Source organism: Scleropages formosus, chromosome 16 (genome assembly GCF_900964775.1).
Source record: "Scleropages formosus chromosome 16, fSclFor1.1, whole genome shotgun sequence".
Lineage (NCBI taxonomy): Eukaryota > Metazoa > Chordata > Actinopteri > Osteoglossiformes > Osteoglossidae > Scleropages > Scleropages formosus.
Genome location: NC_041821.1, coordinates 7378501 through 7392112, shown reverse-complemented (window position 1 = coordinate 7392112; position 13612 = coordinate 7378501). Strand labels below are relative to the sequence as shown.

The 13612-nt window shown below is 51.6% G+C and overlaps 1 protein-coding gene across 5 annotated transcripts in view; it reads right to left on the bottom strand.

Moving 5' to 3' along the window:
• Nucleotides 1-96: 96 nt before the first annotated feature.
• The window catches only part of fhip1aa (FHF complex subunit HOOK interacting protein 1Aa), a 30348-nt gene continuing 16832 nt past the window's right edge, over nucleotides 97-13612 (bottom strand). For all 5 annotated transcript variants that reach the window (XM_029259072.1, XM_029259073.1, XM_029259074.1 and 2 more), the window contains 11 exons: nucleotides 13281-13460; nucleotides 11508-12167; nucleotides 8356-8514; nucleotides 7931-8017; nucleotides 7299-7466; nucleotides 6367-6446; nucleotides 6017-6216; nucleotides 5041-5910; nucleotides 4676-4854; nucleotides 3598-3718; nucleotides 97-2434 (listed from right to left, as the gene is read on the bottom strand). In XM_029259072.1, coding sequence (XP_029114905.1) covers nucleotides 2223-2434; nucleotides 3598-3718; nucleotides 4676-4854; nucleotides 5041-5910; nucleotides 6017-6216; nucleotides 6367-6446; nucleotides 7299-7466; nucleotides 7931-8017; nucleotides 8356-8514; nucleotides 11508-12167; nucleotides 13281-13388 — 2844 coding nt within the window. In that variant the 5' untranslated portion in view covers nucleotides 13389-13460 and the 3' untranslated portion in view covers nucleotides 97-2222. The remainder of the gene's footprint in view (nucleotides 2435-3597; nucleotides 3719-4675; nucleotides 4855-5040; nucleotides 5911-6016; nucleotides 6217-6366; nucleotides 6447-7298; nucleotides 7467-7930; nucleotides 8018-8355; nucleotides 8515-11507; nucleotides 12168-13280; nucleotides 13461-13612) is intronic.

The window sequence follows — 13612 nt, the reverse complement described above, 5'->3', positions numbered from 1 at the left end:
ATATTGACGGATCTGATCACGTGAGACTCGTTTCACTTCTGCAGACAGTGAAATGTCAGCAAACGACACACAACAGAAGACCCTTTGTCAGAGGAATGCGCCTTTATTAGATTCACGCCCCTCTGCACTGTGGCACGCAGGCCATGTTGGAGATGCACAGACAGCAGTCCTACAGGGCCACAATCATCTTGCGAGGAGCATGGAACTCTCCAGAAGGAACTGTGCGCCGCAGCTAAGGTGCTCAACATGTGGTTCCATTGAAAACATCACTTTCACCCGGCACAGCTGCTTTGGGTTTCCTGGACTGCAGGGCAACTCGGCATCCACAAAATTAGAAGGAAATGATCCAGAAGTCTAAATATTTCATGGTGGAATCGGCAATTTCTTGCTCTGTTGTGCTGGTGTCGGCAGCAAGGCCAGAGATGCAGGGCAGTCAGTTCGGTCTGGTTTCAGACACCGTTGTAACACTCGTTCAGATACCTGTGCCCTGCGCTCTTTCCTAGCGACATGCCCCATAGTAACAAACTACCCTTCATACGCAAAGTCAGACCTTTTTTGTAACAAACTGGAAGTCTTTGTGTGTTCATGCTGTGTGTTGTTTCTCAAGTCAAGGCATCCAATGTGACGGTATGAGGACGCATGCTGCGTGCAGAACGCTGCCCTGGCCGTCGTGTGAGGAGTACCACTGTGAGTGTCCAGTCCACATCACCGTGTTTAGATACAGTGTGCCTTCCACTCATAGTCCACAAAGCAAAGACAAAGAAAAACAACCGCTTCTTACACTTCAGCGTAAAAAATATGGCAATATCTAACTGTATTTTACAAAACATTGCATTGCTTAAATACCCTACCCTATTTGAAATATTTTCCCCCAATACAATTTGCATAGAATTTTCAGCAACTTTTAAAATACGGAAGTGTGCAAGAAGAGAGTAAGGCTTAAATACAGACTGTGACACCCAGATGTGTCTCATCTGTGAACATAAAGCCCACAGAAAACATGTTAAAATGCCCCTCGGCTATGGTAGAGTAACAGTAGCACTTATTGAACAGGGAGAGGTTTCACTAAATGTTAAATGGATTTTGAAGGTGTTCAGTTCGCAGGGGTTGATTGTGGATTTTGCCATTTATCTGCAGACTCTTAGGATTTAAGTGAGCAGATATTGCTGCTGGTACATTTACATACTGTATATGAAATGAAACGAAAAACAAACATGAAGTTCCCTAGATCTTTTTTCCTGTACAACGTGACCCGAGATACTCCTGTTGTACTTTCCATTCCCACCTTTGCCTGTTCAGGAATGAACTTGTGAAACTTCATACATTTCCTCAAAACACACAGGAGTTCGCTGTTGTCTCCACATTCAGCCAGACTTGCATATAATTCTGCTGGAACAGTCTTTGAGGACTCTGAACACTGCAAACTGTACAGGAAGACAAAACGTGGAGCAAGTGTCACATGGGCATCCAGCGAAAGACACAGCGAAGAATTTCTTTGCCCATGGTGCAATGGGCAGACGTCCAGTTGACTGACGTTGAGCGTTTTGTGCTTTATCAACCGTCGGGAGTCCCCAGGGCATGACCATGAATGCACACTGGGGCTTCTTTCTTTCGCTTAGTGCTCAGCACTTTGTATTTCCCCCACCGTGGCGAATGGGGACAGCTCTTCATGTAAGGCCACAGTCCTCGAGTCCACCAAGCTCTATGGCATGTCTCCTTAGTGGCGTCTGGGCTTATTCCTCCAGTCTTTGGTTTGGTAACTGTCCCCCCTCCCCAACGTCAAGAAAAAGCCATGAAGGAAATAGAAAACTCGTAACTAGGTTATACTCTGTGTAGATGATTCAGCTTCAAGCCCTCACAATAAGCTCCAGACCACCAGCAGACTTGTCTGTATTGACACATAATCACCTGGACCACACAAGACACTGTGCTGAAAATACTGTTCCAGCACCACCCACAAATCTGCTCCAAACACCAGGGAAGGTATCTTCTTCACCACATAGTTGTGGGAACATGACTATTGCAGGTTTATAAAAACTGAAGCAAATAGAAACCTCTTGTGTGTGAAACTGTCTTGTTACCAGGGTGTATAAAACCCCGAGGAAAAACAGTTCCTGCCTCTGCAAGCTGCTGTGTGTCAATCACCACAGGGTACCGTCGAAAGGCAGGGCTCAAACTGCATATGGCCATCTTGTGAACGTTCTCCTTAATGTTGATCTCTCCTACTCCTCCTCTGGTATGAGTGACAGGACAGAGTGCTCCTGGGCAAGGGCTGCCAGCTCCTTGAGGAACTCTGCAAAGAGCAGGGTGGCAAAGGCCTCGTTCCCGGGCTTGGACTTGGCCGACGGGTTCTTCTGGTTGTCCTGAGCTCGTTTCTCGTCCCCGGTTGGGTGCCAGTCTCCTTTCTCTCTGCGGTGAGACTCCAGCAGAAGTTCTGAAAATACAAGGAAGGAGCGAATTAACCGGTTGTGTGTAGATGTGGGAAACGCGGGGTGTGTGGTTCATTCCCACTCCCAGCAATTCAACAGTCCGGTCTACAGAAAGTCCCACTCAGTGGGCTCAACTGGTAGAGTAGCAATTAGAGCCATTGCCTTTGGACCAAAGGTGACAGGTTTGAATCCCACCTCCAGCTGCAGTACCGTTGAGCAAGGTACTTGCCCTAAATTGCTCCAGGAAAATTACCCAGCTGTATAAATGGGTAAATAATTGTAGGCAGATTAACATTATAAGTCCCTTAAAAGAAAAGCTTCAAATAAACAAATGCTGAACTCCATTTTGCAGTTTTACTTTTATTAAATCCTAGTCAAAGCTCCATAAGAAACACCCTGATTTACTATTTGCAGATTTGCACACATCTTGTTACAGCATCAGTGCGGAGTTATTTTGCGAATACTGGCGTCCCGTCCTGGGTGTGTCCCCTCCCCCTCTGGCCTTACGCCCTGTGTTACCGGGTTAGGCTCCGGTTCCCCGTGACCCCGTATGGGACAAGCGGTTCTGAAAATGTGTGTGTGTGTGTGTGTGTGTGTGTGTGTGTGTGTGTGTTCTTTTATTAATGCAACAGATGGCTTCAGGTTTTCCCCCATAAACGTCCAGGTCACTTGGTCTCATTTGGGTTTCCCATTTAACGACAGAGTTAGTTATTTCGACAGTGAAGCTCTGGGCCAGTGAACCGACTGCATCCGGTCCTGCATGGATATGTCAGCACAAAAACATGCCCTTCCACAAATGCATGGTAAATATTGTATTGGGGTTATTTTGCATGGAAAAAGCAAATCTGCTTGACTGGGATGCCAGTCCATAATAAAGGAATTACACACACACACACACACACACACACACGGAGCAATTTAGAGTCTCCAGCTGGCCTGAAACTGGTCTTTTTACTATGGGAAGAACCCATGAAAACGCAGGAACATCATCGAAGCTACACACAAATTAAGCAGGGAATGAACCTGTGTCCAATCACATCGCCCTTTGAGGCACCAGCACTATCCGCTGCACCGCCGCGCACCCTCTGCTGCAACCCGACTGAACAGAAACGCATCTACGGAGCAGTCGAACCATGGGTCAGGTCCCCGTGCGGCACAGCGTGCTCACCCCGGCCCTTCAGCGTGTTCTCCCGGGCCAGAAGACACCGCTGCGCCTCCAGCAGCTGCTCCGAGAAATCAAACCTGGAGGATGCCAGCCGCTCTATCTGGTTCTTCACGGACGCCAGCACCTGAGAGAGAGGTGAGAGAACGTCGCGAGAGTCTAAGGAGAGCGATCACGACCGCTGCTTGGGTCAGTTATTTCTGCTATTATAAAGCGACTAGGAAACGGGACTGTTGCACACTGAGATATTACCATAATCCCATTTCAATGTTTCAGATACACAGCTGCTACTCCATGTCGGTAAGATCCTTGGGGAGTCGGCCCAAAAGAGGGTGAAAAAGTGCGTGTGTACTCCCAACACCGGTTTTTGGTTAAAGCACAGGCTGAGTAAACAGAACAAGTGGAGGGGGGTCGAAACCAGTTTGATTAGCTGCAAAAATTGGGCTGAGACTCTGTACCATTTGTACATTCACGTACTTAGAAAATGCATCTTTTTAGTCAATATTTTTCTTTAATGGTAAGTGTATGGAAATACAAACACTAATGTCCAAAACTTTAGGTTCAGACAGAAAAAAAAAAAAGTTTCAAAAGTAATGTTTTTTCCACTGAAGGAAATGTAGCAATCTGTGCTTTGTTCCCCACACCGTGCTCCTGCTGAACATTTGTAGAATGGTCCGTATTTCATTTTCCTATCAGCTCAGTCCATTCGATTTCCTTGCTTACATTTTTCCCTTAAATAAGGCATGAAGCAGCATAATAACAGCGCTGCTCTGTAATGTACACACTGGAGAATTGTCTCACTGCAGTAAAGCATGTGGTTTTTAGAGAAGTACCGCATCATTTTTACACTTGACAGGTTCGGCAGTTATTCTGTGGCTCCCAAGAGGTTTCGATAGCACAGATCAATAGGGGGGTAAAAAAACAGCGCTGGTATCTCTCAACCGCGGTATTCACTAGTCATCTGAAAGGCTGAGGGAGAGGGGCAACGCGAGTCCAATAACCCAGCAGCACTGTGCCACGCCGAGTCCGCGTGCGCGTGTGCGTGTGTGTGAGACAGACAGGGGAAGGCAGGAAGAGGCGGCACCTGGTAGAGGGACCTCACGCTGGGCTGGAACACCACGTTGGTGTTGAGCAGGAAGGAGCGCAGCAGGGGCTGCGGGTAGGCGGCAAGCTGGGCCAGGATGCCCGTCAGCAGCAGGTTGACATGGAGCGAGTTCTCCAGCATGTTCTCCAATCGGGACAGCAGCACGCTGATGAACGGCCCTGTGCGACAGCGAGACGGTGTTGCAATCAAAAGGCACCGGAGGGACCCGAGCAGCGGCGAACCAACGTCCGGATCTCTGCATCATACAAGCAATCGTGTTTAAAGGCAAAGAGCAGGGGGTAGATTGAAAGAGGTCCGATAGAGGCAGTGGGAGGCCCAATAGATCCGGTTCCAACAAGTCTCACCAGTGAAAGGCACTCCGTGGCATCGGCTCCCGCTGCGGCTCTTCTGCCCAAATGGCGGGACGGTCTTCTCCTGTTCTGGAGTTTCAGCTGAAAAGGAAGCGAAATCGACTTCCTCCTCCTCCTGCTGCTCTTCCTCCATCTCCCCTTTTCCTGGGATTGTTGACTCTTCCCCCAGCGTCCTGATGAGCTCCTCATACTGGGAGACAAGGTCCCGGTCGTCGTCGTCGTCACCCTGGCTTGGCACCCGCAGGCTCGCTTTGCGGCCCGTCTCTGCCCCCGCGTCCTGGCTCTCGCCGTCGCCATCTGCGTGGCCGTTGCTGAGGGCCGATCGCTGCGCACCCGACTCTGCGTCGGACCCTACAGCTTGAGGCCCCTGCTTGGCATCCTGGGAGTCCTTCTGTGCCACCAGGTTGTATACCATGACATCGTCCTGGAAATCGGACTCCTCGATGTAGGAGCCCTTGACTAGCATGATGGCGTTCCGCCTCATTTCCTGGATGTGCTTCGGTGGCTCGGCCGGCGCGTCGTCGGAACCGTCGGGGGACAGCGCCGTGTCGTAGCTGTCGTCCCACTCCAGATCCAGCTGGTTGGCTCGGTCCTCCTTGGAGCGCAGCTCGGACGGAGGGCGGCGCCTCCGGCTTGGCTTGGAGGACAGCGGTTTGCTCACCTCCTCTAGCGAGCTGGGCTGGTAGTGCTCGGGCGGGGGGTCCTCGCCGTCATACGGGGCTGACCACACACCGCACGCCTTGATGCACCGGGTGATTCTGCTGCGGGCGTCCAGCAGGTAGTGCAGGTAGTTGACATCCATGGTGACCTCTGCGCCGATGACGCAGGAGTAGCCGGAGCAGTCTTCCTCCGATAGAGAGTCATCTGTACACGAAACACACCGCCATGTATGTGTGTGTGTGATGGGAAGTACAGGAGCGTGAAACAGCCTAGTCCCTTAAGGAGACCTGATAACACTCATCTACCCTACCTATGGTTCCCTGGCAGCCATCAGGGCTCTTGGACCACAGGATGTAGTTGAGCTGCTGCCTGAGCGGAGTAAGGGTGAGTTCGGGGGGACAGCAGGAGGGAGTGAGGGCCAGGATCTTGGCTGCTGATACGGAGTAGCAGTCCCTCTCTCTGACCACCCAGCGCTGGCTTAGCATCATGTGATTGCAGGGAATCAGGTACCTGGAGGTCGGGAGGCAGCAACGGGAGAGTGTTTACCGTGGGGGGAGGGGCTTAGCGACGTTGCGTCTGCGGCACGACACCGGGTCACGTCGCCCGTTTATTTGCAGCGTGATGACAGCCGGCTGAGGCGGGGGACGGGGAGCCGTTCACCTGAGCACGAGCTGAAGCATGACGTCCTCGCAGTAGAGCCCGACCAGGGTGCGGAAGAGAGCGAGAGACACCGTGCCCAGCTGGGGGACAGAAAGAGCACGGTGGAGGGCAGAACAACGCTCAGCTTCACTTGTTCACAAAGAGTGTCGACTAACAACTTAAACACAAATAGGCACTTAAAATGTAGATGTCGTCAGTTAAATTGTCTGCGTTACAAATCAAGGTATTTCACAGAAAAATGTAGAGGTCTGATCCTCTTACTCCCAGAAGTCTTTCCAACAGACCCCCAGATAAAAGGCACTTCACTGACCTTTGATGCATTTATTTGACACTTGCCTCTGAAGCAACTTACACTGATTTACCCTTTTATAGCTGAGTCACTTTCACTGGAGAAAGTCAGGATAAGAACCTACAATAAGAAAGTGTACCACTTGGGTTTCGAACCCCAAACCCTCATCCAAGCCAGCTGCTGATACCAGTACGTTTGTTCAAATGAAGGAATCGATCAACACAAAACCATGACAATGGTTACAGTCTTTAAAAAGAAATGCAACTTGCACAGTGGTGTATTATTATTGTATTTTTCTCCGGTAATTGTCAGTTTATGAAATAAACAGTATTTACGTTTACTGCAGCAATGTCCTCCCATATCGGTCTCATATCTGGGACTAATTAGGTGATTTGCGCCCTTCTGTATGGTGACAATCAGTTCCCTTTGATATTAACATTGCAAATATCAGTTTGCATAATGAGCTGCACCCCCGGGGGTAAACGCTTATCTCGAAAGCCAAGCCTATTGAAGTGAACCTTCTGTTGTGGTTTTGTGCCGTGGAGGAGCTCCGACAGGAGGATCGCAGCTGCTGGGTTCGGTTTGACAGTGGGACGCCGTTCAGGGCAGCAATAGGATTGGGCGGGGGGGGGGGGGGGGTTACCTGGAAGGGCGTGTTGATGCGGCTCACCAGCGTGTCCAGGATGTGAACGTTCTCATGTTGATGCAGCAGGACGAAGGTGAGGAAGGTCTGCAGCAGAGCGGGTTCGGAAATGCTGCGCAGGAACAGGTCCAGGTAGGCCGTGGTGGTCATCACCTCCTCTAGGGTCAGCTGGGGAGACAGGGAGGCACAGTGAGATTCAGCTTGTCCGCCGGGGGCCACATAGGATGCTGGAGCTCGACAGGAGTGAGGTTTTGCGTTGGTGCCGCCCTGCGAGATTACATCGTTTTTATTCACGTTTCATTTATTTGCATGCGAGATGTCGACACGTGAAGCGTTTCCTGCAGACGGCTCCGTATTTTCCTGCAAAATTACATCAAAGGCCCTTTCAAATGAAGACTTGTCTTTGAGAGCCACCGTAGACTTAGCACCTCTCTCTAAGGGGCAGTGTTATTCCCTTCTCTTCCTTGGTCACAAGTTCATTAACCACTTTCTCCACCTGCAGCACCTGCTGCTTCCGCCACGTGGCGTTTTCAGCGACACGCCGAATGTCGACAAAGGGAGCTCGACGGCACGAGCAGCGCATGCTGGTTATCTGCGAGCGCCCCGGGGAGCCCTTATCAGTCCACACCGACCTTGTGCAGAGCAGGAGCGAGGACGGGCACCAGGAAGCCGTTGTAGATGTAGCCGACAAGCTGCTCTCTGATGGTAGGGTGGGCCACCTGGAAGAGGAAGGTTCTGGTAAAAATTCACTTACGGTCTCCAGCAGACGAGACCAACGAGATGAGAAATGCGGTAAAAGAACGGGCTCTGCGTGGTACTGAGACAGATGTGTGACAACATTAATGTACAATAAGATACTTTTATTTCTTGAATGTTTTTACTTAACATTTTCTTTTTACATTTTACTCCTTTGATAACATTTAATCATCTTTTTTAAAAAAAAAAAAAAGAAAATCAGCATCACACGTGTAATACCTGGAGCCCTCTGACGATAATGTGGGCAAGCTATTCTAGTGTGACCTGCGGGATGAGAGAGTGTGTGTGGCCAGGGGCCTACCTGAATGACGGCGTTGCAGAACTCCAGCGAGTTGAGGAACTGCACCAGCGCGGGCACCTGCAGCCACTCTTCCCGCTGCAGGCAGTGCCAGTCCTCACCGCAGACGTCCAGCTTGGGGGGCAGGGACGAGTACAGGCCGCTGAGCCCTGTGGCCAGCACCTGGGACAGGGGATACACACACACACACACGTGCAGAAGATCAGCAGGCTGACCCAACACCCTTTCAGCAGACCACGAGGCCATCGGGATGGGCAGAACTGGCCTCTAACCACTCCCCGGTCCCCGGTCCATCAACCCGTGTTGTCTACCTGCACGTGACCATAGTTGATAAACCCTCATTAGATCATGCCAGCCTTAGATTATCTCGCAGATTACACACTCGCCAGCAGATATGGAAATTCATGCGCGCCTGCCCGACGTACACTTTGTTGGCTGCATTGCTGTTCGGCTCTCAGATAATAAAGCTTCGTTACCATCTACCAACTTCCATCAGTACATGTGGACTAAAGAGAATACGATCGACAAACCGCACGAAGGCCCCGGGCGAGATCGTCTTCGCCCGAGAATCTGCTCGCGGCTCCATGGCGTTAGCAGCGCGGCCTCACGACGGAACCTCACCGTCCTCGTCCTCTACTTACGATGCTACATATAGTATTTTTTTTTTGAAGAAAACACCTGGGCAAAGTCAGATCCGAGGCGGTGGCGAAGTTTCCTTCCGGTTGCGCAGATCCGTCACGCGGGATACGACGACGCCGAGCTAATTATGCTAACGTAATGGAGACGAGTCGCCGAGCTGCAGCCGTGTCTCCGGGCCGCTGGCCGTGCCCCGTTGATGCGAGGCGGCTCGGACGAGACGGACGGGTTCGGAAAGCGCTCGACGGATGGCGCTTCGCTGGCCGATAAGAGGCGCGCACCTCGATGGGTGCAAAGCGTCCCGGGGAAGAAGTGCTCATATCGCGTCGGTATTTTTTTTTGCTTTACTGCATGGGCTCACGCGCCGTGCCCACGAGCTCAGTGCGCAGGAGGGGTTTGCGAGCAAACATTGTGAGATCCGTGTTTATTTTGCACATACGGAGGCACTGCTTGGGCTTGCGGAGCTCAGGAGGTCTACCGTAAGCCCTGATGTCATCAGAGCCCTTAGGGTACGGTCCAACTACTGCGAGACAACAGAGCTACTCGCTGCGTTCACTTTTACCACAGTTATCGTCAACACGGCTTCGTAACACAAATACACCTTGACTGATTTGATGGTTAGCTTCTGTAAAAATCTGAAATTTCACCAATACTAATGAAAAGATCTGAACAGTTTTTTTTTTTTTAAATTGAAGATGCAGTAAAACTCCTGCGATAGACCGGTGTCCTGTCCGAGGGGTCTCCTAAATAACCTGACATCCTGTGCTTCCGGGACGTTCCTCAGATCACCGCAACTCCGAACTGGTCAAGCGGTTAACAAGAGTGAGTGAGTCAACGAGCGACTGATGTAGGAGTTCATCATGGGAATATGGTGATATCTTGAAAAATTTGTATCTTGAGAAGTCACAATGCGAGGAACCACTACACAGTGCTGCTTGAAAGTATGTGAAGCCCTTGTGTCCTTTAGTTTTACCATGAAATGGTCATTTAATGAGAACCAGTCTCATTCTCATCTGACATAATAGGTGTGTAATGAGCAATTCCGTCTGTTGCCCTACAGGAACTCGTGTGTGTGTAGTAGAGACGTAGCAGGTAGTGCAGGCGCAAAAATAAGTGAAGCCCAAGTTGCACTGGTTAAACCAAGTAGGTGAGTAAAATCAGGGGTGTAAATCACCTCCATTTATTCAAGTTTTTGCAATTGCTACAACCGCTTCTCCCGAGCAAAGTCGTGGCGAGCCGGAGCCTTCCCGACAACGTTGGGTGCACGTCCGAGGGGGGAGGGGACCCGACCCACCCTGGGCGGAACGCCAGTCCACCGCGGGGCTCGATCCCCAGACCGGCCGCGTCACCGGGCCCTCCCGCCGTTTATTCATTTTATACATTTGTTTTCATACTTTATACAAGAATACTGGCCATCCCTATAGGGTTGACATACTGCATACAGTGCTGCTTGAAAGTACGTAGGTGAGAAGTATAAAGTGTGGGCGCTTTCCGGGTGCAGAGCAGCGCCCAGGTTCTTCACCAGTCTCTTTGGCCCTCTTATGGGAGAATTTCCTCAATGGGGGTTTATTCTCATCCAGTCACCTCAGCATGCTGAACTAAACACTATGCAGATAATCCCATAATGCAGTAGTGTTAGCTCTCCACCCCCCAGAGCAACGGCAACAAATGCTGTTACATAAGGAATAATCGGCGCGCTCCGACACGCCGTGCGCAAAAACCGAGCGAGGCGCCGCAAACGGTCGGATAGCCGACGTCATCCTCTCTAATCCAGCTCCACAAAAATCCAAAGTAACAATCCGCAGAAGTACTGCAACAACAATTGAGCGAGGAGAACCTCTCTTACAAATTGAAGGTATTTACCCTAAAGCGCTCCAGTAAAATCACAACAGCTGTGCAAATGGGTCAATAATAATTGTAACCTAACACCGCAAGTCGCTTTGGAGAAAAGTGTCAGATAAACGTAAAAACAAAGGTTCCGTTCCAGACGAAATTAAGCAAGAAGAAATAGCCGCACAGAGCGCAACCTGGATGAGTACATGAGGCTGATGCTTCCTTCCCTTAAGTACAGCGACACCAGCCCAGCAGAAATCTCGTTCTGCCCGCGATCCCGATTTCAGCAGCGACAACGCGACCGTAATTAACTTGCGGCGTTTTCGCTTTAATTTGAGAGAGCGAACCCATTCATCACCCTGCCGCTTTCAAAGACTCATTTAGCACTGTGCAAATTTAACAGTTAACTGGTGGAATCAATACGGTGCTAATTAACTTCTGCAGCTTAATGAGCAATTAGCTGCAGGTCTACAACAAACCGGCGAAATGTATTAACCTGTTTGTTCTCTTTAGTCCTTCATGCTTCGAGGGGACAGCTTGTCGTTTGTTCTGTGCTTGTTGCGGCCTCTTTGTCCGTGTGGTATAAGGTGAGGTGCATCAGCATTTAGGCTGCGCTCTTAGCTCTACTGGACTTCAGCTAGGGCGTCCAAGTGGGCGTGGCCCGATGCAGGGAGGCGGAGACTCACCGGACAGAAGAAGGTGTTCTCGGCAATGTGCCGGGCCACAACGCCGTTCTCGGCAGACAGCGCCATGATGAGCAGCAGAGCGTCGCGGGCCTGCTGGCCCACCGTGCCCTCGCGGTGGATGAAGGGGATGAGCAGGGAGAAGATGAGGAAGTTGGCCGCTCCTTGATCCTCGCTCGTGTGGAAGAACAGCTCCAGCACGGACGCGTCCCGGGCCAGGATGGAGCAGAGCTGGCCCAGGAGGAGCACGAGCTCGGCTTCGACGGCGGGGGAGGCGGCACCGGAGCACGAGCTCAGCAGCATCATGAGGGGCCGCAGCACGGGCTTGTGGTGCAGCAGGGGCTGCCGAGAGCCGCCCACCAGCATCTCGTACATTCGCAGCTGCTCCAGTTTCATGTCGTCGGTGAATTCGCGCCGGAGGCTCCAAAGGAAGAGCTTCTCCATGACGTTCTCCGTGACCACGAACTCCAGGATGGGGCCCATGGCGCCTGCCTGGCCGCAGCCCTCCTCCATCAGAAGGAAAAGCATGTGCTCCACGTAGTTCTGCACGGCGCTCGCCTCGTCGCCCGGGATGGGCCCGAAGCGTAGGCCGCCGCCGCCGCCCGCTCCCTGCACTCCTCCGCTGCTGCGCAGGGGGTCGTGTTTCTCCAGGATCTTCACCACCTGAGACACGGAGAGATGTCGGGGTGTGCCGAATAGAGTCCCGCTGAAACTTCACACCAGGAGGGCTGTCACCGCGACGGACGCGCAGGAAACGACGACTGAAACGCAAGGCTGCACCTCATTAACGATGATAAGGAAATACTGCGTAAAGCGTCTCTTGCTACAGATGCATTGACACGCTGAGCGAAACCCAGGACCGTAGCGGCGGCGTCAACGTTCGCAGCTACTCGAGCAACACTTTATGCTGCATCTATCATATCATACTAACCTTTGCAAAACTACATTTGTTTCACTAATTATTTCAGTGCTGTTATAATACAGTAGAGCACATGGTCTCATTACAGACAACCTTTAGACACTTGTGTCCACGTTAACGTACGCATAACAGGAGTTGCATAGTCATCCCTTTTCTGTTCAGACTGTTCTAAGGTTCCCCTTTCCACTTTTTCCATGCCTTTACAGCCGTGCTGAAGGTCCTCCAAGGCCAAGTGTCAGGTTCCCTTCCTGAATTCACCATAATGAGCTCCAGTGTCCTGGACAGGTCTGCTGCCATGGCAACAGAATCCCCGGCGACGAGGTTTACAGGTGACTGATCAGGCCAGGATGGAAAACAGGCCTGCGCCGCATCACCACGCTGAGCTCATTTACCGTAGAGAGCCTCTGTATTCATTGTTCAGAGACGCTCGGCGACGGACGAAACGCCCGGACAAGGAGCGCAACGCTGCGTCCGCATCGCTGCGACTGTTATCGCTCCTTTTAAAGCCACTGTCTAGAGCTTAAAGAGATTTAAAAGATTTTAGCGCTTTAAAATTGCAAAGTGAAACGGAGCGCAGTGAGCTGGATTTCCGTTTGATTCTGAATCAGAGACCCTGCGGCTCACGCGGCGATATCTTATCAGCCCTTTCTTTATAATCCTCTCAAACCGACACAGACAGACACTCCGACCCGCTGCCTACAACATCCTCGTTCAGGTACCGGCTCCCAGTTCCCTTTCGGAAACAAAGCGCTCGGCGGTGCGTGGATACCGGCCGTCACGTAGGGGATTGACAAGCGTCGGAACTGCGACGCCCCTCCCGGGCCGAGCGTCCGAACGACGAGACCCTTAATCCGTACCTGAGCCCAGTGATTCTTGAAAACGATCATGCAGGTTTCCGGGTCCACCCCTTTGGGGACGAGCGGCTGCCGGTCCCGGTTTCCGCTGGCAACGGCAGAGGCCATCATCCCATGGATGGGGCGACTCGGACCGCAGCGCAGGGTCAAGCGCCGGCAGGAACGGGTCCGAGCGCCAGGGATCTGCACACACGAAAGCGGAGCAGCTCTCAGACACACCACACACACGGAGCTGAACCACGCAGCACACGCTGCGGCCCCCCACAGAGCTGCCATGTAGTTTTTCGTACGGCACAACACGACAACGTTATTTTTGCGGAGATGGTGCAAAAAGG